This window comes from Perna viridis, chromosome 1, assembly GCF_037379345.1.
Source record: "Perna viridis isolate PV_CMFRI_1.1 ecotype Kerala chromosome 1, ASM3737934v1, whole genome shotgun sequence".
In the NCBI taxonomy this organism is placed as follows: Eukaryota; Metazoa; Mollusca; class Bivalvia; order Mytilida; family Mytilidae; genus Perna; species Perna viridis.
Genome location: NC_142445.1, coordinates 63,349,322 through 63,375,080, shown reverse-complemented (window position 1 = coordinate 63,375,080; position 25,759 = coordinate 63,349,322). Strand labels below are relative to the sequence as shown.

The following is a 25,759-nucleotide window of genomic DNA, read 5'->3' as shown; positions in this document are numbered from 1 at the left end:
AGCAGGTTATTTAGTGTGTAAAATGTGATTCAGGTTATTTCCTCGAAGACCGAAAAAATATAATCATTTTTTAAGTATTATTAAATTCACGCAACCGATCATACATTTGAAGCATACTTTTTTTTTACTATATTTCGACTCTAGAAAATATTTGATGATTATCAAGCCAGTTATTTTACCTTGTATTATTATTCATGTTTGTACTTAAAAGTACTTATATCATTGGTTTAATAGTTTGATCTTCTTCTTAGAAGGTCATAATGTAGTTTCTCCGGAATCAGGCGTTAGTTTTAGTTGTTATCAATACAAAACATTTCCTGACAAGCCATGTTCATATTATCTTTTTTTTTCCGGACAAATACAAATATTTAAAAGTTGTTAAAGTCAACACGTGAACTTAACGCCTTGTTTCCGACATTGGTCGTGTGTTAAAGTGTCCTTTTTACCGGTAACTCGTTTTCAACTTCAATAGATAGCTATAAGCAGTCTGTATGATATCATCTTTAGGTTTCGAATTCCCGTCTGACCTGTCTAGAAATTCCCACATATCACAAGGATATTACTGTTTTCGTTTCTGTTGTGTTTGTATGTACACGTGATTTAGTCAGAATTTCCTCTGACCCTGCAACCCTCCTCTTTTTTATTTGGATATTGATATGTCGGGTTGGGGTCAGAACGATGTGCCACACAAAAAGTTGGAGATTTAGCGGTACCGCGGAGTATCGCCCTTCAACCGCTTGTAACGACTTTCAAGTTGAAATTGTGCATGTTACACCTACCTAGTTCGATTCCGGAATCATTTTCCTGTATGCTGATACCAAATTTGTTACAAAAATTACATTTATTATTGAAGTTTCGATAATTTTCCACTAGAGACCCTGTTTTGTTGACATTTTGAACCGTAATAGAGAGTAGGCGGAGCTTATTACTTTTGGAACGGAAGGATAGCTGGGACGTAATTTTTCAGCGGAATTTAGCAATATTCTGGTTTTAAAAATCGTTTCTGCTCCGTTCCGTTCTTTTTGTATGGCACATCGTTCTGACCCCAACCCGACATATCAATATCCAAATAAAAAAGTGGAGGGTTGCAGGGTCAGAGGAAATTCGGACTACACGTGATTAAGAGTCACATATAGTCAAAACAGGCTCTCCTCGTAAAAAGATCTAATACTATTTTGAAAGGACACGCTATCTAGCTCCAATAAACAATAGAAGTGACTTGTGTGATTCATTTTATTAGAATAAATTTTATTTTTCAGTTGTAATGCTGAAATTGATTCGGTGATGTCTCGATTAGCGGGAATATGCGATATAAAACATTTGCAATTATCTTGAAGTATAAGATCCCTGTGATAACGGCTGCATTATATTTTGGCGCATTTAAAAAAAAACTACTACCTTTCAATTGGGCACATTTCTTTTATTTCGAATAGGCGCAAAGATTTTGAACCTCCGCCTTCCGATTGCATTTACAGGCAATTATAATTACAGGTATGATCAATAAATTTGGTAAATCATATGAATAGGTTAAATAACTTGTATATAAAGAGTATTCAATGTTGGTCTTGGTGCTAAGTACAAGGACTAGTGTACTAAAGTTGACAAGTGGTGGGCAAAGTTCTTTGGTCTAGTGCTTCTGCCTGCCGCAGAGATTTTCAATGCATTTGCAAAGGATATCACAACTGATACATCGGACAATCAGAAGTGTGTTCAATTCGTCGACTTTATTGTTGATAATTACATCGCCAACAGTTCACGGTTTCCGCCTCAACTTAGGGCAAGTCCACCATTGGAAGTTTAAAACGCACGAACAACGGACTGGAGGCATTTCATTCACATTTTAACTCCCAGTTTTATTCAGCGTATCCTGCTCTGTATGTTTTTGTGGATGTATTACTGAAGCAGCAGACTATGAACTTCATCTCCAGCTCTACGCCTGCGTTAAAGGTCAAACATCACGTAATGATTCACGTCACATTACCGACTTAACGGTTGCTGTACAGATGACAGAGCAGATTGATATGTGAGCTTAAACAAAAAACATATAAGTTTGTTGCAGTTGAAATTTTTTCAATTTATGCCTTTTCAATATTCATATATTAGTAGCAATATTAGTAACAGTTAAATTTATTCAATTATTCATCTTGGCAGTTTTTTTTTAAAATTATATTTTGTTATTTTATGCTAAGTAGCTATAATAAACATTCGGTGCATTTTAATTGAAAGTCATCGTTCAGTTTGTACAGAGAACTGAATATATTTTACGAAAACCACTGTAACAAAATAATTCCTTACATCTACCATATCTACGGAAGCCCGTTAGTACCATGTGAAGCTCTTTTTTTTATCTTGTTATAACAACTTGTCATTTTTTCAATCAGGATATAAAATACTTAAAACTTTGTTGAAATGAACTTTGTTCTTCAAAGCAAGTTTACATAATTACAAAAAAACTCTTCGAAAGGCAGCTTTACAATGAAGTGCATACCTCACTGAAAACAATTCTACAATTAATTTTCTCATTGAAGACAAAGTTACCATGAATAATGTATCCCTGATTTCTTAACAACTGCAGTTAAACTAAATTAAAATCTAAAGCAATCTTTATTTAAATTTCTACTACTTGTAGAAATTTCAACTTAATCACAATTAACTTTGCCTCTCCATATTTTTTCCAATAAATTCAGTTTTACCAACTTGAAATTTACTTTCTACCTCATGTTTCTTATCAAAGGCAGTTCAACTAAATCAAAATTTAAAGCAGTTCAACATGAATTAAAATACAATTAACACTGTTCCCCAGTTTTCATATCAATCAAAGACATTTTAACTAAATAATCAAGCTGTTCTACTAAATTTAAACAAATCTTTGACCCTATATACCTTAGCTAAGTTGATATAACAAGTCAGCTTAATTGATATAACAAGATAAAAAAAGAGCTTCACATGGTACTAACGGGCTTCCGTAAGTTATAAAAAGTTATTAAGTTGATATAACAAGATAATAAGTTGATATAACAAGTTAGCTAAGTTAATATAACAAGTTAGCTAAGTTGATAAGTCAGATAAGTTGATATAACAAGTTAGTAAGTTGATATAACAAGTTAGTTAAGTTGTTATAACAAGACAAAAAAAAATAGCTTCACATGGTACTAACAGGCTTCCGTATATATTACTTCTTTTTTAATTCGTATTATCACAATGAAACATTTTTTTTTAATTCAATCAATTAATGAATAAACTCAATTATATTTCTTTTTTAGCAACAGTTTTTGCGCGCTTAGGATAACCTGAATGTTTTCGTTGCTGTTTTTTTATGAAGAGGTTTTTCTGTTATCTCATTGAGCATTATTGTGTCATTTTTCACCTGGAATCTTATTTAATGCTACCAATGGTTGTTTTGTTTTGTTTTGTTTTAATGTACATGTATTGTCAGGTTAAAAAACGTTTTGATTGAAAATGGCGGTGAAAATGAACTGCAAAAAGAGTTTTACGATTTTTATTTCATATCATTTTCTTTTAGTTGTGCAAATTTGAATGCTGCATACCGAATAACAATTTTTATCCACGGCTTTGTAGGTTTACAAAACGATCAAAAGTGTTAAGTCTTAATGAAAATCTTTCTTATGAACGCAAAATTTGCAAAAAAAAAACCTATATTTTTTACATTACAAGGTCACTATAACCAGAATCAGCTAACCACACTGCAATTTTTTCCATTATAGGGATTTTGTCCGTATATTCTATTATAAGGAATTGGTCCGTCCTTTCCGTTATACGGAATTTGTTCGTCTTTTCTTTTTTGAGTAATATGTCCATCCACAGATTCATCATTGTCGAAGCAGACATGACTTTCTTCTCTTACTAAACTTTCAATGTTTTTATCACCTTGTTCCTCAATCACTAAAGTTTCAATGTCATTAAATATTCTAGAGGATTCTTTCTGGTACATATTCTCCATGTCTCCCTCGGACAGCACTGTTGCTAGGTGGTTCTCTGCTTCCGACGCATGCCTGGTATGTAGATAAAACATACTAGATGTGCTGCTGCAGAAGGAATCCTTACTGTATCCCTGGTAGATACGTGATTTCATGTCTTCTATATCTTCGTTTAATGTCAATAGTTGTCTCATTAGAACAAGGTCCTGGTCCAATAGGGAAACCTATATGTAATGTAATTATATAAACATATATTTTTTAATGTTTTCTTCCGAAGTGACATATCATTATATTTGAATTTAAGAAAATTTACTTGATCTGCCTAAGTAGTGGTTTTTTTTTATCAATATTTTTAAGGAATCTTATCAAATACATTCCAAAATACTCCCTTATTATACTGGGTACCATCCAAATCTTGGGCAATATCAATAAGGAAAATGATTTTACATGTTCATATCATATAATTACTGATGTTATCGTCTTGACAACACGAAGTGTGTTTTGTTTATTATTGAATTCGGCCCTGAAAATAAACTTGGTCAAATTCCTTCATTTTTAGTCAAACGATGATATTGATTTGACATTAAATTGTTTTTTTTTTCTGTTTATCAATGCCAAACTTTGAAAACTTACTTTCAAATGGAGCCAAAATGTGTAGATTCTGTCAAATTGGTGAAACACTTACATTTTCTCTGTAGGAGATTCGTCGACAAAATTTTAAAAATATTCCAGCTATGAAACCTATTGTATCAAGACCATTATTGACAACATACTAGTATTAAGTGTATCAATGCATGTGGCCAAGAAGTCCGGATAGAAAAACTAGCCACAGATCCTCAAATTTGGTCAGAAATTACTGAAAGTTGTACAGATACACTGTGATGTAATTTCGACACGTTAAAAGGTTGAAACAACTCGGAAAGATTTTTTGGCTGCGTTAAGTCAACCTTTTGAAACAAACTGAATGTGCCAGTGAGTCTGTTCTGTTGGAAAGCTTAAATTTTCTTGTTTTAAAAGGCCAGAAACTGGTATAAACGAATGTACCCTTTAGAAAACTTGTTTTGACAGTAAATCAATTATGCTGATGATTTATTCGTGCAGGTCGTTGATAATTTTGCAGGGTGCGTATTCATGAATTTCCGATGAATCTTTTTATTGTGCCATTTTGAATACCCATTCACTTACATTTCTCTTCGGTATTATATATTCAATCATCTTTCAAACCGTAAATTGTCAATTAGTACAGTAATGATTGGTGGTGGTGGTGGTGGTGGTGGTGGTGTGTGTGTGTGTGTTTCTTGCCGAAAGATATAGAATCCGCCAAGAATTGTAATTTGTAATTGCGTACTTACAATTTCGCGTTGAAGTTTCTGCATTGAAGAAACAAAGGGGCTCATCTCTTTAGAGCTTCCCTGCTGGCGAGTTTGTCCTTTAGAGAATACTTCCCTATAATGCTCCGTTTTCTGAACTCTGCTGTAGTAGAAAGCTCTGCATTCGTTCATCAGGTCTACATGCTGTTCGTATTTATCTAACGGTGCTGTTTCATCCATAATCTACATAAAACTGTTCTTTGTATTTGTTCAGTAATATTGTGCATGGTTCTGATGACATAGTAAGCATTAAATTACGATATGATGCTAATCAGTTGTCAACAAGATTCTAGATACGATAGTAAGGAAAATAATTATCTAAGTAAAGTGGTCAACAAATACATATTACGATACAATAAACAATAATTATAGGAATAATAGTCCCTAATTAATTAAATGATTTGATACAAGGCTGTTGTTATAATTTGAAAATCGATTTAAAACTTTGTAATACTCAGTCAAGTATATAGAAAATGTCAAAACCTGTCCGTCAGCGGCTCATTAATAATGTCCTAACTTATTCACCATCTTACATTTTTTGTATAGAACAGCATTATAGTAACAACTAACATAAAGAAAAAAAATGATAAACTTCCGTGGACAATCACGACTAATGCATTTAACGGCTTTCATTTACCATTTTGCATAACTATATGCCACATTCCACATCCAATTCCTTCCTCTCAAGGCTGACACTGGTAAGTTGTTAAAAGGTGTTTCATATGCCCAAATACATTTGTACAAAAAATGCTCGCGCAAATACTAAAGAAATCTTAGGAAATTGTGATGATGTTTTCGAAATTATATCATACGGCCGTCACATTTATGAAATGAGGCTTTAGTTGCTATATGTTTATGATAACCCTGCCGGTGCACCTGGTCCCAGTCTTTAGTGGAGCCCATGTTGCTTATTTTCTCTTCACGGTTTCTTTGTACGCATTATTTTTGTTATTTCATGTTCTTCTGTTTTCCCAGTCTTTCTCCTTGAAATACATTCTTTTGATTTTCACTCGAATCTTGGTTCCCTTGATTATGCGTTCTTCAAAAAGTCAGACTTCGCTGCTTCTTGCTCACTATTGTTAAATTGTTTTCAGTCTTGCATGCAGCTTTTGATCGTGCATCTTTAGTTTATGTCCATAGGCGCTTGTTTCGAAATTTGGTTTGTAGCAGGACAGCCTTTCTGTGTTTCAGTTTAACTACCCAGTTCGTAGTTTAGCCAGTTTGACACTGGCCTGTCACCGAGTGGACTAATGTTCGATCTCCGAAAGTAATTGTATAATTTTATGAGTTAAATCATGCTCTCCTGTTTCTTATCATATGTACTATTCATAAGGCTGCCTGAGATCGCTGAGATTTCGTATTCTTTGTAATAGATGCACTGCTAATAGATGCTGTTTTACAAATGTTCGTAAGTTTCCAATTGGTATGATTTTAAGCTAATTTCCGGATTCTCCGCTATATATTCAATTTAACTTTGTCAGTCCATCGGTACGTCACATTCTGACGAGGTGACCATGAATCTTAAATTTCAAGGTCTAATCGGGCTCCATAAAACAATATAATTATGTTCGTTGAAAAATGACTAATCTTTCACATGAATAAAAAAATGTCAAATATAGAGAAAATATGATCTAACGTGAGACTGGGAAATTAAATATGAAATTCCATTATAGGAAACTAAATATAATGAATGTAGTTGCAGTGATGACATTTTTTTTGGGGGGGGGGGGCAACTTTATGTTATGGAAAAATACTTTTGCATCTCTAGTTATGTACACCTTCCTCGCCTTGTTTGGGTCACATTAACCTTTATCGTAACTATTTAATATATTCGTGCAAAATACGCCACATATTTGAAAATTTGAACAGAACAATGAAACTTCAAAATAAAACTAAAATCAATCGGTACAAACAAATTAATGACCAACGTCTTCTGATTCTGGACAGGTTCAAAGAAAAGACAATAAGTCGAAAATCGTATCCTTTACGAATAAAACTGTTAGTGACAGTTGCTAAATCTGTCGGATCTTGTTTGAAAGAAAGTGGTTTATTGACTATTTTCCCCTAAATTTTTGGGTGAGGAGCACCATTTTTAATTAAGATCCTGCCAGTGCCATTATATTTTGTAACGGTACATGAATCCGGTCTAACCTGTGATGATTACTTACATATACGAACTCTTGTTTTTGTGTGTGTGTTTTACGAACTCTTGTTTGTGTGTGTGTTTTTTTTTACCATTTTTTTTACTTTGCTGTTATTACTTTTTTCTTGTTTTGTGTTGTTTTCCTTTTTCTTGTTTTCTTGTTTTACTTTTAACTCGCCAGGTCGAAAATCCGCACCAGATATATAAAGTAGAAGAAAATTATATTTATTGAGAATCTGACTTCTGAATTATGGATAGCAAGTTAAGCGTGGATACCGCGGACTCAAATTTCTGGCACAGGTGAGCATATATTTCGAACTCAGAACTGATTTTACGTCACATCTCATAAATATTATGATAACTTCGTCGTAGACCTTTTTTTATTTCAATAACCTTTAACAGTCCATATCTGTTGTTGATTGGAAAAAGTTCCTTCAAATTACTAAATGAACACGGTCTTTGGTATGGTACGAGTAAACGTTAATAATTTATACTGTAGTTCTAAAAAACATTCTTTAAAAAAACATTCAATATTACCCCACCTATAGCCCCTGAAACACAAGTCAAAGCAGAGACATACAATAAAAACTATTCGTATAATATGTGGGAAAAGGTATTAAAGAAATTATGTTTATTCCACCATTATTACATGCTTGTCGTTGTCGCTGGTAAAAAATATCAATTGTACCGAACAGTGAAGGGACGATTCGTCCCTTAACTATTTTGATACTTTTGTCTGTTACACTCCCCGGCTTAAACTTCTCCCTTATTACCAAACGAATTATGAGTGGTGGACTTGTACCCAGTAAAAGTACCATTTATGTGGGAAATCTTCCATTTTCACTTACAAACAATGATCTTCATAAAATATTCGAGAAATATGGAAGAGTTGCTAAGTAAGCGTCTTGTATTGTATGGTGTGCTTGTTTGTTTTTTTTTCGGTTCAGTTTTGTCTTTTGACGTTACATTAAACCGGATGGTTAAGGCGGCCCAGGCCTGTCAAGTCTCACACATTTTTCATCGGACTCAATGATTTTAGATCTGATTTTGCATCATTTCCCTTGATCTGTTGTTTTTTGCCCTTGATCTTTTAAACTTTTGCTAAATCTCACGCTGATGCATCTTGAAAGCTGGGCAGCCAAGAAGGCAGTTTAAAACTAATTTAACCCCACCCAAAATTTCATGTTCCAGTCTACAGTCAGGAGATTTTGGTCAATGAAGTGTTGTTATATTGCTTTTTAGTTTGATTTCGAAGGAGTGTTGTATTGTTACCATGGATTTTACAATTATATGTATTTTTGTTCAGGCCTTCAAGAGCCTTAACTTAGGTTTGTTTACAATTGAAGACAACCTTTGTGTGATATTTAAGTTAAGTGCTAGTGTATTTGTTGTGTTTCACCATAGCTGTTGGCCCAGTGCAGGTCCGGATGTCAAAAGAATAGGCCTGCAGCAGCGCTAAGCTTGTCGTAAAAGGCGACTAAATAGTGCTCAGGAACATAGCCGGAGGCTAGGTGCTGTGTCCACAGAGCAACTGGGATGTGTGCCCCAGGTGGTGGAATGGGGTACCCCTGGCGTGTTACATGCTGCGGTTGTCAGGCTATAATACAGAAAACCATAGTGGTGCACCGTGTTGGGAAAGATGCCACGTTCCTCGCATGTTAAAGAACCCTGCTGTGGTATTTGATAGGAGTAGGAACCTTTGCGTTCCACCACAGGAGGCTAAATTGCCCGACCTTACCCATTCCTCCCTTTTTTTAGTGGCAATCAAAGTTCGTTGACCCTATTGTCCTTGTGTCCCATCCCAATTTTCATTTCATCATCATTTCATGTTCATTGTCTGAATATAGCTGAAATATTGCTGCTCGGACATTAAATCCCAGCAATCAATCGATCAACCATAGCTGTTCAATTTTATTGTTGAAATGCTGCATATACATATAAAATGTATATGGAAACATATATACATGTAGACGTATGTGTTAGTAAATACCACTTGACTTTGCCTCAGTGAGGTATAATCCAGATTGCATGTGCCAGTTCTTCATTACAAAAATTCAGAATTTCACCAGAATGAGGTATATATCTTAAAGAGGAGAAAAGAGTATACTGGCCTTACATGACTGAAACTGCTGAAATTGTGTCTTACATTTCATTAACTTACTGCATCATACCTGCTGTATGTGTTTGAGACTCAATCTTAGTTGATTCACACAAATTACTTTAAAACTGGTAGCCACTTCTTCCCTGTCTAGCACTTTTGCATTACAGAAATCACAGAGTAACAGCTGGTTGTTTCTCTGATCTTTATACATGTCAACCACCTGTTGGAGGCGTCAAATCTCCAGTCTTCCTACTGAGGATGTTGAATTCACATTTTGAGAAATATTAATTGTTAAAAAAAAAATATGGGTAAATTTTTTACATGTACAGTATAATGTGATGAGTGTACGCCACTCTTCAATGATGATATAAATTCAGACTAATATAATAAAAAAGTTTAATATTCTATTAAAATACAAATTAGGAACTTTTGAATCAGAAAACATGTCAGTTATAAAAATTCCCATTCTGAGGTCTAAACTCCTGTCAAAATTTATAAATCTCCCAATATGAGATTCAATGTTTTTTGGTTTTTGATTTATCAAAATACCCTATACTATGTCACTGGTTCATGTCTGGAACTTCCCTATTGTTTCTGAACATGACACAAAAATATAGTCCAAATGCAATTCCTTTTATGTCATTCAATACATCTTTTTATTACCTGTAAACATGTTTCTGACAATTATTCAGCTCAATGCAGGGTTTTCTTTAAGAAGCAACTGGATGCCAAATTGTATGGTTCAAGCACACTTTTGGCCTGTTCAGTTTTTTCTTTACAACTGTAAGCAACATTATTAAATTTTGACCTGTTCATACATGTAGGTATTTTTGGTCGGTTAAAGTTAAAATTAGGGAAAACCCTGCAATGATATTCTATTATTTCTGCAAATAAAATCAAGATGATAGTCTTCAAAATTGATCAAAAGATTTGGGGACTCCTTTTTGGATGTTTTGTAATAAATTAGTATTTATGGAATGAAGTGCATGCAGTAATGTGTCAAGAAGCAGGTTCCATTTAATGCAATTATCAGTCAAAATCTCCATCATATCATTAATGTTTAATGATTAATAAGCTGGAAGTGAAGAGCAGTGATTTTAAACAAGTAATATTGGTGGGAAAATTCAAATTGATGAAAAGTGTATAGTTCTGAAAATCTTTTATTGATCAAGGAAATTATTTTCTTAAGCTGGAATTAGTTCCATTTGAGTATAATTACAGTGTGGGATAATACTCTGTTGAAATAATTTTGAATATAATTGCAAATTAACTTTTGAACAGATTTAAAAAATTGGGAAAAAGGTGAAACGGAACAAAATTTTTAATGTGTGTGAAGTTGGGTACTGTTTAATTATCGTTTACAGTTTTTACATAGAAATAAGTAGTATTGATTGACATTCAGATTATATATATTATGGAAATACAGTCGTTAATAATATGGGAAATGCAATTGTATGATTATAATTATAGTTATATTTTATATCATGTAATCTTTACATTTTTGTTCATGCAATAATTTTCATAAGAACAAAAAAACCCCAGTGCTAACAGCACTTTGATTATCACATGTACATTTGTACATGTACCGATCTAGCATAGATAAAACCCACCTCAGCATTAAGCATTGGTACAAAGCATAGTCCATTTGGTTGATTAAATGAAACCACAATCAAATCAGTCAATCATTTTATCATCTGTCAGTTCATTTTCATGAAATACAGATAGTTGTTGTTAATGCTTTATTTTATGACAATTATATAGCTTTAAACAGTTGTAATTGTAGAAACATGATACTGGTCACCAAGTTAGGATCTACAACATGTACATGTTATTTTATGACAATTATATAGCTTTAAACAGTTGTAATTATAGAAACATGATACTGGTCACCAAGTTAGGATCTACAACATGTACATGTTATTTTATGACTGTGTTTTTTTTCCATATATTTCAAGCTAAACATTAAAATCATTTGGAAATCTAAATATTTATTACATTTACTAGTATATTGTACATGTGCATAAACCATCAAGTATTTTCACCTACCACATATATGTGTACATGTGTGTACCAGTATATATGTTCAGCAATGGTTTTGTTACCTTTGAATTAACCTTCATTAAAAGATGTTTCCCCTGGCAAAATTTTTGTATAAAATGATGCAGAATACCAGTTTACCCTAGCCTTTTCTGTTCCTAATTAGCCAATGTTCTTCCCAAATATAACATGAGGGGGCAATTTTGAAAAAAGAAGAGTTACAAAATCACTGTAGAGTGTATGGTCTTTCCATTTCATTAAAAGTTAGCCAAAGCATAGTACAGTAGTACAAGGTTTATTTTGATATATAAGAATGTACATGTACAAGGGAAGATCTGATTTTAATCATGTAAAGGTAAACAGAAGGGTTAAAACAGTGTTGACTCACCTTTTTATAGTTTGATTTATATTTTTTTTTTTTGAAATTATTCAAATATTATTTTATACCTTCCTGTTTAAAATTGACGAATGTACATCATTCTGGCATTTCTTAATGTACATGTGGTAAGTGTTTATCAAAATTATATTATATTATTATATTTTCATTTTGTAGGGTTACAATTCTGAAAGATAAAATTTCACGACAGAGCAAGGGAGTGGCATTTGTGATGTTTGTTGAGAAGGAGTCTGCCATTAAAGCTGTCAGGGCTTTAAACAACACCAAGGTACAAATACACATGTGTAAATGTAGTCAGTCCTTGTATGAATTGAGAAAAAAGTAAAGAATGTTTTGATTGGTAATACAATTTGTATATTGATTGATACGCATTGAAAAACTTGAGTACAGGTATAGGAGAGTTCTTCGTGATGTCATTACTTACCTGTGATTTTGTTTTGGTTGGCAAAAAATCCTTTGAGTGGTATGGAGCATCAACTTTAAATCACCACAACTTTTTCATTTTTAAAGATAATTGAAAAATTCCTTTGGTTCCAAAAATTGCTAATAAAATTCTTTTTATCCTTGGAATTTTTAAATAAATATTCCATAATTAGACTATATGTGCAAAAGAATTTAATTGAAATTTTATACGAAAATAGAGGTTTACATATAAATATCACTACAAATTTATTTTTCAAGTAAAAGAGTTATAAATTTAACATATGAATTATTTTATTTAAATGAAACATTTTACAGAACCAAAATTGGATATGAAATAACAAAGTTATAAAGTTTTGAAAATTAGGATTCTAATCATGAAACTATCAGTTGTTTATTTAGTTGTTTATTTGCCAACCAATTTGACACTTAATGATATGCAAATTAGTGAATATGACATCACTAATGAGGTAAGCGACCTCTCCTATATTGCCATTTGACTGGAAGGTACATGAAGTTGGGAGATAACTGTAGGTCTATTGTGTTTGAAAATTTTAATGGATTTTACAGTTATAAATAAAGTTCAGTAGCACAGCTTGTAAAGGAATTTTTGTAACTGTCAAATAAAAATTGATGACATCAATTCATTAAAAACAATACAATTATCTCTTTTCAATTGCAAATGCCAATATGATAACATGTGATGATGCAAATATAAGTTTTTGAATAACTACTGGTAAATCTGTGCAAGCTTAAAAAAATATGAAACCATTAATGACTGAATTGAGGATGTTATCCATAGAAATTTTACTACATTAGAATTTTACATATAAAACCCTATGCACATTGTGACAAGGTTTACATCATGGAAGATATTAGCAATTTTGAATATGTAACCAAAAATACCTTCAGTAAGCAATTTGTAATCTTTGTCTTACTTAGCCCAAGCAATAATTTGTACATGAACTTAAAGATACTTTGTTGGAATTCTTTCATGTTACTGTTAAATTTTATCATTCATTGCTTTTGAATCCAGCTTAGCATTTGGACTATTTCAAAGCAGGGTCTGTAATATTTTGATAAAACATTCTAGTCCTGAAATGCATGGAAGATCTGTAATAAGAACCACAATCAGTCAATCATTTTCATTGCTTTCGAATCTTGGACTTGGTCATTGAATCTTTATATACTGTCTACTGAGACGGTACACAACCAAAAATGGAACGCATGACAATCATATGTTGTTTGATTCATATGATGATTGTATGATGATCATATGATTTGCATATATGAATATTGGTTTGCTGATACAATTGTTTAATATGATAATCTTATGTAACCAAACTGAAATATGTTGATCATGTAATGCTTGATTCATGTGATAATATGTTGCACTTAATATGAATCACATGTATGGCACTTTTGGATGTGAATGGCAGTAAAATGGACAGGATTTATTTGACCAATACAGGTAGGGAAGTATGAATGTCAGAGACTGCTACTCCCTGTACATCTATCACTGCTGCAAAACAGGAATAATATATTATTTACTAGTTTGATTTTTTTTTTAGATGTTTGACCGAACTATCAAGTGTACAGTTGCTAAAGATAATGGAAGAGCCAAAGAGTTTATTAGAAGGAAAGAGTATACAGATAAATCCAGGTGTTATGAATGTGGGGTAAGTACAATATAAAGATACAAAGACAGTATTCTTCCAAAATCAACATTAACACTGTGCTGTCTTAAATTAAATTAGGATAGAATGTACTAAAATCATCATATTTTTTAAGAACATATGAAATATGCTGAAGCAGTCAGTATTTTCTGACCTTTTCTTTTTTAGTTAAGCTCCTGTAGTATTAATGATATACTATATTTAATTTTTCAAGTGACAATAAGAAATTATAGTGAAATCTTCATTTTATATTAACAAAAAACTGGAGTTTTACTTTCCAAACTGATTTTACAGGAAGAAGGTCATCTCAGCTATAAATGTCCAAAGAATTTACTTGGTGAAAGAGAACCACCTCCAAAGAAAGATAAGAAGAAAAGGAAATCAGAAGATCATGATGGGTGAATATCATTAAACCATTTTACTATGGATAGTATTCTAAATATATGTAAAAACATATTTCAACTCTTCTGTTATACTACAGTAAAATCTATTTAAATCTATCTCAGAATTAACTGGTAACCTGTGCATCTAAAGTTGTCACTACATTTTGAACCTGTAGAAAGTGACCACCTTCCTAAACCAAACAAATCTTTCAGTCCAATGACAGGTGTTGGGATAAGACAAGTTTCATTGTATTGATAAAAGGAAGAAGTTACTGTATGTGTCAAGGAACTTTGTTCAAAGTTAAATATAGTAAATTTATTATTCAAAACAATTGCTTCTTAAATATTTTATTTCATTCATATACTGCCCTCATTTTCATAATAGTAAGTTATTAAATATGCCAGTTTTAAAATTGATTGTCAAGGAAGGTGCTAACAAAATATATTTAATATGAATAAAAAGATTTATCAATATTTTTTGTTATATCTTTTGGTTCTTGGTGGAGTATTCAAATTGTCTTAAAATGACATCAAAAGGATATTGGTGAGATTTTTTAAAGTGTGTGTATTTTTAGAAAAGAGCTGAAATATGCAAAACTTGTGGATTGTAGTCAAAGTTATCTCCCTTTTAAGTGCAATGGTTTTCAAAAGTTATATTTGTCTAAATAATAGTTGCACAATGTCAGTTATTTTGGTAACACAAGGAAAGTGTTTATTAAATTTAGTAATATAAAAAATAGTTCTTTATTTGCCAAAAAAATAAGAAAAATTTCTAGATTTTATGTGGTATTGAGATTAACTCATACTTACCTATATATATTGTGAAAAAGGTTTGTTAATGCTTGCAAAGTACACCATAATGCTAATTGTATAAAAGCATATCTATATAGCTAATTCTTGTCATTACTGATGTTTGTTGATGATGGTTGTCAGATGCTACTGTCAATAGCTAATAACCAAACACATGTATGAAAGGATTGTTCTAAGTTAAATGGTAATGTTATCTCCACCTACCTATGTGACTATTTTGCTGAAATAAAGTATACTGGTGTTTTAGGGATGAAGAAGAAGAAGAAGAAAGTGACGATAATGCAGACAATCCAGCCCTAGACAGTTTGGCTGCTGCTATCAAATATCAGGTATTGTTATCTCTGCATTTACTGATCACAACCACTTAATAGTTTGACAGAAGCTTAATATAAGTATCCCACATTATAGGAGTCAATATCAGTCCATGCTCCCAGTTTTAGCAGAGTCCAAGTTGCTCATTTACTTTTGTTTCTCTTTAGGTATTAATTTGGTTATTTTATGTTCTTTATTGTGTGTGTCTGTTTTCTTTTTCTGGTCTCTGTTGCAGGATTGTCATCATCAATTTTCATAGAAACTTGTTTTTTATACAAAAAAGTTGAATATTAATTATACCCCACGCAACGAAGTTGTGTAGAGTATAATGTTTTTGACCCGTTCGTCATCCATCTTCAGTTTTCAAGACTTTTTTTTCTTAACGCTTGCAGATATTGACATGATTTTTGGTATACAAGTTCAAAATGATAAGTCACAGGTCAAGTTTAACTATTGTTATACTCTGATGATTTTTACCGAAATTATGAGCCTTGAACTTAGCAAAATGCACAGAAAAAAAACGTTTTCCAGACTTTTTTTCTAAACACTTGCAAATATTGACATGATTTTTGGTATATAAGTTCACCATGATAAGTTATAGGTCAAGTGTATGTTTCGTTTTGCTCTGATGATTTTTATCGAAATTACGGGCCTTGAACTTAGAAATTCACAGAAGAAAAAAAACGTTTTCCAGACTTTTTTTTTCTAAACACTTGCAGATATTGACATGATTTTTGGTATATAAACTCACCATGATAAGTTACAGGTCAAGTTTAATTTTCATTCTGCTCTGTTAATTTTTATTGAAATTAAGGGCCTTGAACTTTGCAAAATTCACAGAAATGAGTTTTCTGTACTTTTTTTCTGAACGTTTGCAGATATTGACATGATTTTTAGTATAGAAATTAACCATGATAAGTTAAAGGACAAGTTTGTAGTTGGTTCTGCTCTGAAGATTTTTACCAAAATTACGGGCCTTGAACTTAGCTAAATTCACAGAAATAACTGTTTTTTGGACTTTTTTTTCTAAGCGCTTGCAGATTGTGACATGATTTTTGGTATAGAAGTTCACCATGATAAGTTACAGGTCAAGTGGTACGATAATATTAACTTTGGATTAACTAAAACTCATAGAAATCACAGTCTGGAGTTTGAAACTACCATTCTGAGTAATAGAATTTAGTTAGAAGATAAAGGTCTAAAGCTTAAAAAACATTCTTATTCCTCTTTTTATGGGGGTCCTTCTACATGTATTTTTCTTACAAACAAATTTACTTGAGTATCCAACATGGGGACATGTGGGGTATGTGAGTGCACTCACTAAAGTTCTTTAATTGGTTGAACTTTATAAAATTTTACAACGAGGTTCCAAACCACAAAAGAATGATTGGTATTGATTTTAGGGGTTATGGTCCAAAAAGTTTTTGAATTATGGGCGAAAAACAAGCATTTCATAGAATGAAACAATATAACTAAGGTAAAGGCATGTGATATTGGTCCACTATATACTATACCATTAAGGACAGACTGGGATTGATTTTGGGGTTTAAAATTTGAACTGTTTTGGACTGAATGATCCTAAGAGGGCTAGAAACAAGGGTTGTCCAGACAATAACTTGAGTATAAGTAAAAGGATTGATTTAAAATTGTTTGACAAAATGCCATTCTAGCAAAAGAAGACTGGAACTGATTTCAGGGGTTGTGACTAATGCTGTTTAGGAATTATGAGTGAAAACAGGGTCAGAATTTAGCATTTTTCTTATTTATGGAAGATAACTTGTGTAAAAGACAATGAATTTCTTTGAAATTGTTCTACGAAGTGCCATAACCTAAAAGGAAGGTTGGAGGTTGTAACTGGAACCATTTAGGAATTAGGGCCAAAAAGTGGCCACTTTGATTCTACCATAGTTAAGTTTTTATTCTGTGTCAAATGTCTAATTATAATTGAAATTCAAAGCCATATATAGTTTTCCCCAATTGTTCTGGGTTTGACCTCTGTTGCCCTATCAAACCATTTTTATGGTAAGATTACCACTGCTATCCTTTGAAAATTAAATTGTAGACAGTTTTTGAAGTAGATACATAGATTGATTCTGAATATTTCTTTTGTAAACAAGCCCAAAGAATCTTAAGTGTACAATCTCTTAATTTCTTATACTTTCAGAGAGAACAGATGGAGAAGTCATCATTAAGGTATGGAGAAAGCAGTCTATATTTAATGGAGGGAGTTGATGAACCCAAGAGAAAACGATACAAAAAAGACACGTACTTCAGTGATGAGGAAGATTTAGATGATGATACCTGAAGTTACTATTTATTATCTAGCAATTGATAGGAGCTTTATAGAGGATTTCCATGTCTGTCCGTCTGCATCATTCAAGGCACTAATAACTTTATGTTGACAGGAGGATTGTGCCATTTTATCATTGTTTTAGATACTCATGTCTTTTAACAGACATATTACTGTATACAACTGTTTATTTATTTAAGTTAAAACTGTTTTTTTTTTAAGTTAGTCTTTGGCTCTAAATCAGTATTGTCATCATTAGTTGAAGTGTAGCAGCTGTCAAAATCTGTTTGTAGTGTAGATCACATGTTGGTTAAAGTAGCAATCTTGTTGACTTTCTGTTATGGTCTGTCAGAGCTATTTTGTAGAAGTTCTAGTCTGTATCTTTAGAAAATTTGTACTAACTAAAAGTACTTTTAGCATCTGAACTGCATCGAAAGCAGGATTGCAAGTTCGGGGGGTTAAATAGAATTAAAGTGTATGCGAAGCCAGGCTACAAAATTTTGAAGGGGGTAGAATTTGTGAAATACAGTGAAACCTGTTCAAACCGAGTGAAGGTTTTGTTCGGTTCTCTCAGTTTCAAATTTTCATGTTGATTTTTTTTCCATTTTAAGGGGCTTATGCCCAGGGCGCCTTTCCTTGGATTCGGCTAAGTTAATGATAAGCCTGTTTATCTTATTGACATTACACAATTGAACTATTGTCTCTCTATCAGACATGAATCTCTAGTCCCTATCTTTTAAAAAACATTTCCTTTAGTGAATGGTTAAATTGAAATGTTTTTTTTTTAATCCAATGATTGCTTTATTCTGTTATGTACTACAAATTCAGAAGTTATTGTGTGCATTTATTACTGCGATTTTGTCATTTTAGTCAAAAACATTATTTTAATATTTGCAATATTGAGCAAATCCCACTTTAGTAATGGTAAAAAATTCCATATTGCAAATTTTAACTACTTATATTGTTTAAGTAAGTCACATTTGTTGTAATAACAAAATTATCACTATAAATTGTATTTACAGTAACTGATTTCCCCTCATGAAATATAATGATTCTAAATTGATGCTTTTAATTTCTTTAAACTTGTTTTGTTTACTTTTGTTTTGATTGAATTGACATATCAATTAATATGCTAGTATGTATAAAGTTGTAATTGGTGTGTAGGCTGTGAACTGACTTTGTTTATGGAAAAACAGATATCCTTCTTTTGTAGGAAAAACTGAATACATGTATATAGTGAATGAAGAGAACTGCTATTTCTTTATTAAAAAAAAACAGTTTGGGATTACAAGCTGTAGATATTTGGATCCACCAGTACCTGTTTGGAAGGGTTAGAAGTTTTCTACAGACTTAAGTGGCTATAATGAACACATTGACTGGAAATTAACAAGCTGAAACTTTTGACCTTACATTAAATGTTGGTTAAGGCCTTATAAAGCTAATTTAACCCCACAGCCTGCTAACAGTCAGGAAATGTTGGTTATAAATGTTCCTTTGTGGCATTATTTTATTTCTTTAGTTTGATTTTGAAGAATAGTCATCGATCAGTTACAGTGGATTTTATTACTTTGTTGTGGGAGCCTTTCAGAGCTTACTTAAATGTGTGTTTACACTTATTGAATACCTTTTGGTGATCTCTGAAGTATTTACTGTTTTGTATTTATGTTACACGCTGGTGCATTTGTTACATTTCACCATATCGATTCTTTTTCTATTATTTAGTATTATAAAAATGTAATTCCAAGTATAGTGCAAGTAGTTTTAGTTTGTTTTTCTCGTTGTTCGTTGAAGACCAATGGGTGGCCTTGGGCTGACATTTTCATTTCGGTAGGGTTGTTGTCACAATACCTGTTCTCGTTATATTAAATTCAAATGTACTGTAATATAACCCTGACAGTTGAGAATGACTTTTACTATGTTGATAAATGACATGACACATTAAGTCATTCACTTGTAATTTATTTAACCTACTTTGCATTATGAAAGAAATGGATTAAATAATCGATATTATCTTTATATGGCTGACTGCTTATAAGTAAGCTGTGACTGTTAAATGAGTGAGAAATTGTTCTACCCTAAAAAATTACACAAGCCTTCATAAGATGTATGCTATTGTGTAAAAGGAATTACTGCTGGGACTTAAAGCCCGTTTGTTGCAAGAAAAAAAATAGAAAAGTATTGCATGTTTATGATAAGTGATAGAAAAAGTTATTCCACATGTAAAATATGGAATGAAGTTCTTTATAAAAAAATCGATGAATAACCATTGTCAAGCGAGAGAAATGCATTTTCTGGAAAAAAAGGACTATTATTTACGACATTTTCTTGACGAATGGTAATCATTCTATCAGACATCTTTGGTTTGTTATAGTTAGTTAAAGTTGCTAAAATCGTCGAAAAAGTAACATTTTCTTTGTTTACCATCGTTAACTTGTTCCGTTCATTATCAATTTACAAGAAATGAATACTCGACATATATTCACAAAGCTTACATAAGACTTGCGTACACATAAGTCACATAGGTTTGTTAAGGATTTTCTGAAGGAATGTAATTGCATGTACCAACAGCGAGATTTTGATTGTGCTACATTAACTTTTTATATTCTGTTGTAAAAGTTTTTTAGCTCACCTGTCCGAAGGCCATGTGAGCTATTGCCATCACTTGGTGTCCGTCGTCGTCGTAAACAATTTTCAAAACTCTTCTCCTCTGAAACTACTTGACCAATTGGAACCAAACTTGGTATGAATGTTTCTTGGGGTATCCTGCATAGAACTCTTATGGGAATTTTTCATCCGTCGAAAAACATGGCCGCCATTACTAAAAATAGAACATAGGGGTCAGACAGTCGTTTTTCACATATATCTCCAAAACCGTTAGGTTTAGCCAAATTTTGAATGGATAAAAGTGTTCAGCATGATGAGATCTATTTGCGGTCAAATTTTCATTTTTATCTATTAAGCCATGTTAGTGTTATTGCCCTTTTTCAACGTTATTTGCTATTTTTAATGTTATTTCTTTCAAAACTCTTCTCCTCTGACACCACTTGACCAATTGGAACCAAACTTACTTTGAATGTACCTTTGGGTATCCTGCATGGAACTGATATGGGGATTTTTTATCCGTCGAAAAACATTGCCGCCATTACTAAAAATAGAACATAGGGGTCAGACAGTAGTTTTTCGCATATATCTCCTAAACGGTTAGGTTTAACCAAATTCTAACTTGATAACAGTATTTAGCATGATGAGATCTGTCTGTGGTTAAATTTTGGTGAAAATCTGTCTGTGGTTAAATTTGGTGAGAATCTGTTGATCCATGTTGGAGTTATTGCCCTTTTTGAACGTTTTTTTTTTTTTGGCTGTTTTTGATGATATTACTTTAAAAAATCTGCTCCTCAGAAACTATTCTGCAAAATTCAATGAAAGTTTTTTGTTTTATAGGGTATCCTTAACGAAATGACCGATTTTTGATCGCTGAAAAAAACATGGCTGCCGTTTCTAAAAATAGAACAATGGGGTCAGACAGCAGATTTTTTGCATACATCTCCAAAATCTGTTAGGTTTAGCCAATAGCTTTCAATTGCTGAAATGATCCTTATTATAAGGCTTACAAATGTGTCTAATGAATCAAATGGAGTCAAAATTGTCTGACAACTTCTAGTTAGAGTTATTGCCCTTAAAAGGCAAACATTTAACCAGGTGAGCGATTCACGCTCCTGGGAGCCTCTTGTTACAAGATACACTTAACATGAACCGTTTTAGAATTAAAGAAAATAAGAAATGGGGCCTTCCTCCCCAAACAAATTGCTTTTTTTATTTTTTTAAAATTTTAAAATAAGATTCCTTATGAAAATCCCTGCCTGCAACTTTTCCATTAGATTAACATCTCTTGTTTTTTTTAAATAGACATCTCTTATCCGTCATCGATTGGAATTTAATGAAATTTTTGCAGAATTACATGTTCCATTTTGCATCTCCTATTTTAAGATTTCAATTCAAATCAACATTGTCGTTAAGAGGTGCATGTTATCAAGTTGGGGAGGGGTTATCAAGTTAGAGAGCATTTTCTCGCAGTTTTTCTATAGTTACAACAGGGATCGGAGGCAAATGTCTTTTATTAGCATCATAAAGCAGAACTTTTCACCTTTAACTGAATTTCAAATTTTGTGCTATATTGTGCCCAAATCAGTTGTTGTGACATCAATGAACTCTTAGTCCCTATTCCTAGGTGTGTCAAACACTTATGTTGTGTACACACTAACTCCAAGTAAACAGAGGTCGATATGCTGTTGTCGTATCATGCTGCGTTCCGCGAAACTCTTAATTGAACTTGCTCTCTGTCACGGTTTTTAGGACTAATACTACACGTCTTTTTTCAAACTTAACATTGATAGAAAAATATATCCCTTCTCGTCGAACTGTATTGTTACTGTTGTAAAAGGATATTGTTTCCTTTCAAAATAAATAAGATAATTATTACTACTAATGGAAAGACATGAAATGCACATGCAGTAAGCATTTGATGACATAATTAACATAACAAGTATATCAAAAAGTTCTCTGTATGGAACAAGTCTTTGTGTACCTCTGTATAGGTATAGGTCAACTACTATAAAATTCAGATACTGCCACCGGAGATTCATGGTGCAGAGAAAACCCAGCAGACAAACAATATTTCTCTATCTACATATGCCAGTATTATGTGACCATAGTCCTTTGTGCATACGGATTAGTATATTGAAAACAACCATGCATTCACCTCTCTCTTGAAATAACCTAATCAATAGTTATAGCTCTTGCAAAATATACATTTCACAATCTTCGTAATTTCATCTCAAAAGGTAGAATATCGAATGACAATGTAAGACTGGTTATAATTGTTGGAGCATATAGTGAGTTTTTGAATCACAAACTGTATGATTTTAAAAAAAAACTGCTACCTTAGTACCAAAGTTCCAAACACTAATCACCTTTGTGGATAGTTATATGATATGTCATGATGTTTACTATACGAAATTTGTGTTGTTTACGTATCAAGGTTGAATAATATATCTAATTTCACCTATTTCGTAACAGTACTAATATATTTAATCACTATAATTGACTGACTGTTACCAAAGATACATATGATGGTAACAACAAAATTACCAAACTCGAATACGATTCATAATCAAGTCGTCCAAAATGAATCTGGCAAGATATTACACCACCGGAGCAGCTGGTACCGCAATGGTCCTGGCTTGGTACAGGCACTTCAAACGAAATGGTGGGTTAAATCTAACGCACTTAATCTCTCTCTTCCATTGAGGCGTGACTATACCTGTGGTGATCAAAATGCATTTGCATGCTATTGTCGTAATCGGTAAATCAGCGGTCACATCAACACAAAGAACATTTTACAAAAAAGCCATCATTACTCATTGTTTTAGAAGAAGCTGACAATTTTCAACCAAGGACTGATATCTAAATAAGAATTCGGTAAGAGACCTTTTAAGACGCATTTCCTCATATCATTGATTCAGGAGTCTGTTACGCATATATTTAAGGCGTTCAAGGAGCACTTGCTCTAGCGTAGTGAATCAATTGTGAAATATAAACACCATACGCAGGAGATGAAGGCATATTGCTGCACAGGTAAGGAATTGCAAGACCAATGGGTTCAGACTTCAACTGGTGAACAATTCCTACTTGCTGATGACAACAATGGACCTAGGATTCTCGTTTTTGCCACAGAAAGGAACTTGCAGCATCTTACAAACAACACTACCTTGTATGGAGACGGAACTTTCTACACATGTCCTACATTATTTACACAACTCTATACAATCCATGGGACAGTAAACGACCAGATGTATCCACTCGTCTATGGTCTACTTCCTGGGAAAAGTGAGCAGATTTACACCAGATTCTTCAACATTTTGAAAGCCAGACTTCAGCTTCAACCAACAACTCTAGTGGTGGATTTTGAAACTGCAACTATTAATGCCGCTAAGACTGTATTTCCTGGTGCTACACTGAGAGGTTGTTTCTTCCACTTTATACAATGTATCTGGAGAAAGACTCAACACACAGGCCTACAGATTGCATACAGAGACATTGACGCAGAGCAGCTGTATTACCACTTGTACCGCAAGAAAGTGTAGAAGATGCCTTGAACGAGCTAGACAATGCCGATATGAACATGGACACCGTTCCGTTTACCGACTATGTAACCACACAATGGGTAGAGTCAGACCGCCACATTTGGAACCACTTCAGTCATGATGGACCAAGAACAACAAATCACTCGGAAGGATGGCACTCAAAGATACAAACTGCTCATCCAAACATCTACTCGTTCATCAAACACATTAAACAGATTCAAGCTGTCAATGAAGTAAACATCATTCAGATTGCCGCCGGAGGACTACCAGCACGAAAACGCAGAAAGTACCGCAATATAGACACCAGACTGCAACAACTCAAAGACTTCACAACAATGAGATGACAGTAGTGCAGTATGCTGACGCCGTCTCTCATCAGATACATCTTGGTTAGGTGATAATGAACATTTTGTGTGACAATGAACATTTTATGAAATCAATGTGATGTATTAGTGCTTATAAATGATATTTGTAGTGCAAATGTAAACATTTGTTATTTTCATTGTTATATTTATGTACGAAATAAAATATTGAGATATATTTTGCATAATTTTTTGCAACCTACATGTTTACAAAGAAAAAAATAGATTATAATGGTAACTCCATACAAAACTTTTATTTATATATTTTACAGACTTTACCTTTTGAATGTGGCTACCTTTTCACACAATTTAAAACAGACTATATATAGCTCCCTTTGATTTTTTGTTGTGATAAACAAGCAATTAACTGGTAATTAATAACTACATACCTCCCACTTGTCCTACAAATTTTCACCTATATTTTACCTGTAATTAACAAATGCAGGACAAGTGGGATGACACCAATTAAAGTCGTCTCTTTTATCATAAATCTTAGTACCGAGATGACCACTGTTGTCAAACTCGAGATGTAGGTCCAAAAAGGATGCAGAACAGGCTGTTTCTGTAGTCTCGTTTATCTCGAGCTCTGGTGGATATTTTGACGGAAATCTTCAAGGAAATTCGATGTTATTTCCTTATCTTAGATGAAAATTGATGTTATTTCCTTATAGGTAACACATTGCAAGTAGACGTTCGGGTGGAATATAGTTGATTATAAACATGAATTAAAGAGTAATGTAGATATTTTAATGACAAGTTCGCCAAGAACTTCTGACGAAAATGACTTTATTGAATTTAATGGAAGTAGACACTCCGACAATAATATCACAGAGTATGGACAGGGTCAAAACAGATGCGGAAATTTGTGAATTTCTGTAAGGGCAATGATATTTGAATCGTAAATGGTAGAATTGGCAATGATCGAGAGCTTGATAAATTTACATGTAGAAAATGCAAATGTCGTAGATTATGTCATAAAAATGTTGAATTTCTTTTAATATTTTGACATACTTGAATCAAGTAAGCTCTACTCAGGAGTTCACACACCCTTACACACAGCTTTTAATGTAGAGGTGATGTCAAAGGAAAACATTAAAACCGTAGCTAATGATAAAATGGGAAGTCAACAAAACACGTGACTTCCAATCAAATATCGATATTGACAAAGTACGCGACTTGGAACAAAAACTCGAAAATGTTAGCCCGGAAATAAATTAAGATGAAAACATGATAAATGCTGTCCTAGAAGATTTAGGTAGCATCCTTGTTAACTCTGTGGCAAGAATCTTTGGAATTTACCAAAATAAAGGGGATAGGAATAAACTTAACAATGTTAATAATATCAAAAATCAAAAACCATGGTTTAATCAAGATTGC

The 25,759-nt window shown here is 32.8% G+C and overlaps 2 protein-coding genes across 2 annotated transcripts; one reads left to right on the top strand and one right to left on the bottom strand.

Moving 5' to 3' along the window:
* Window positions 1-3,485: 3,485 nt before the first annotated feature.
* On the bottom strand, window positions 3,486-7,136 carry LOC148629800 (uncharacterized). The gene is made up of 2 exons (XM_088557285.1): window positions 5,291-7,136; window positions 3,486-4,162 (listed from the first exon to the last, which is right to left on the bottom strand). Exons 1-2 carry the CDS (start codon window positions 5,486-5,488, stop codon window positions 3,692-3,694), a joined length of 669 nt encoding a protein of 222 aa, XP_088413411.1. The 5' UTR covers window positions 5,489-7,136; the 3' UTR covers window positions 3,486-3,691.
* Window positions 7,137-8,186: 1,050 nt separating this feature from the next.
* On the top strand, window positions 8,187-19,819 carry LOC148629799 (zinc finger CCHC-type and RNA-binding motif-containing protein 1-like). Its single transcript, XM_088557290.1, has 6 exons — window positions 8,187-8,347; window positions 12,143-12,254; window positions 13,978-14,085; window positions 14,377-14,480; window positions 15,523-15,604; window positions 17,752-19,819. Exons 1-6 carry the CDS (start codon window positions 8,235-8,237, stop codon window positions 17,890-17,892), a joined length of 660 nt encoding a protein of 219 aa, XP_088413416.1. The 5' UTR covers window positions 8,187-8,234; the 3' UTR covers window positions 17,893-19,819.
* Window positions 19,820-25,759: the final 5,940 nt, after the last annotated feature.

Coding starts and splice junctions, on each gene's coding strand:
- LOC148629800 (XM_088557285.1), bottom strand. CDS start 5,488: ATGGATGAAACAGCACCGTTAGATAAATACGAACAGCATGTAGACCTG. Junction 4,163..5,290: donor AGAAACTTCAACGCGAAATT/GTAAGTACGCAA, acceptor CATTACATATAG/GTTTCCCTATTGGACCAGGA.
- LOC148629799 (XM_088557290.1), top strand. CDS start 8,235: ATGAGTGGTGGACTTGTACCCAGTAAAAGTACCATTTATGTGGGAAAT. Junction 14,481..15,522: donor AAATCAGAAGATCATGATGG/GTGAATATCATT, acceptor CTGGTGTTTTAG/GGATGAAGAAGAAGAAGAAG. Junction 15,605..17,751: donor CTGCTGCTATCAAATATCAG/GTATTGTTATCT, acceptor TTATACTTTCAG/AGAGAACAGATGGAGAAGTC.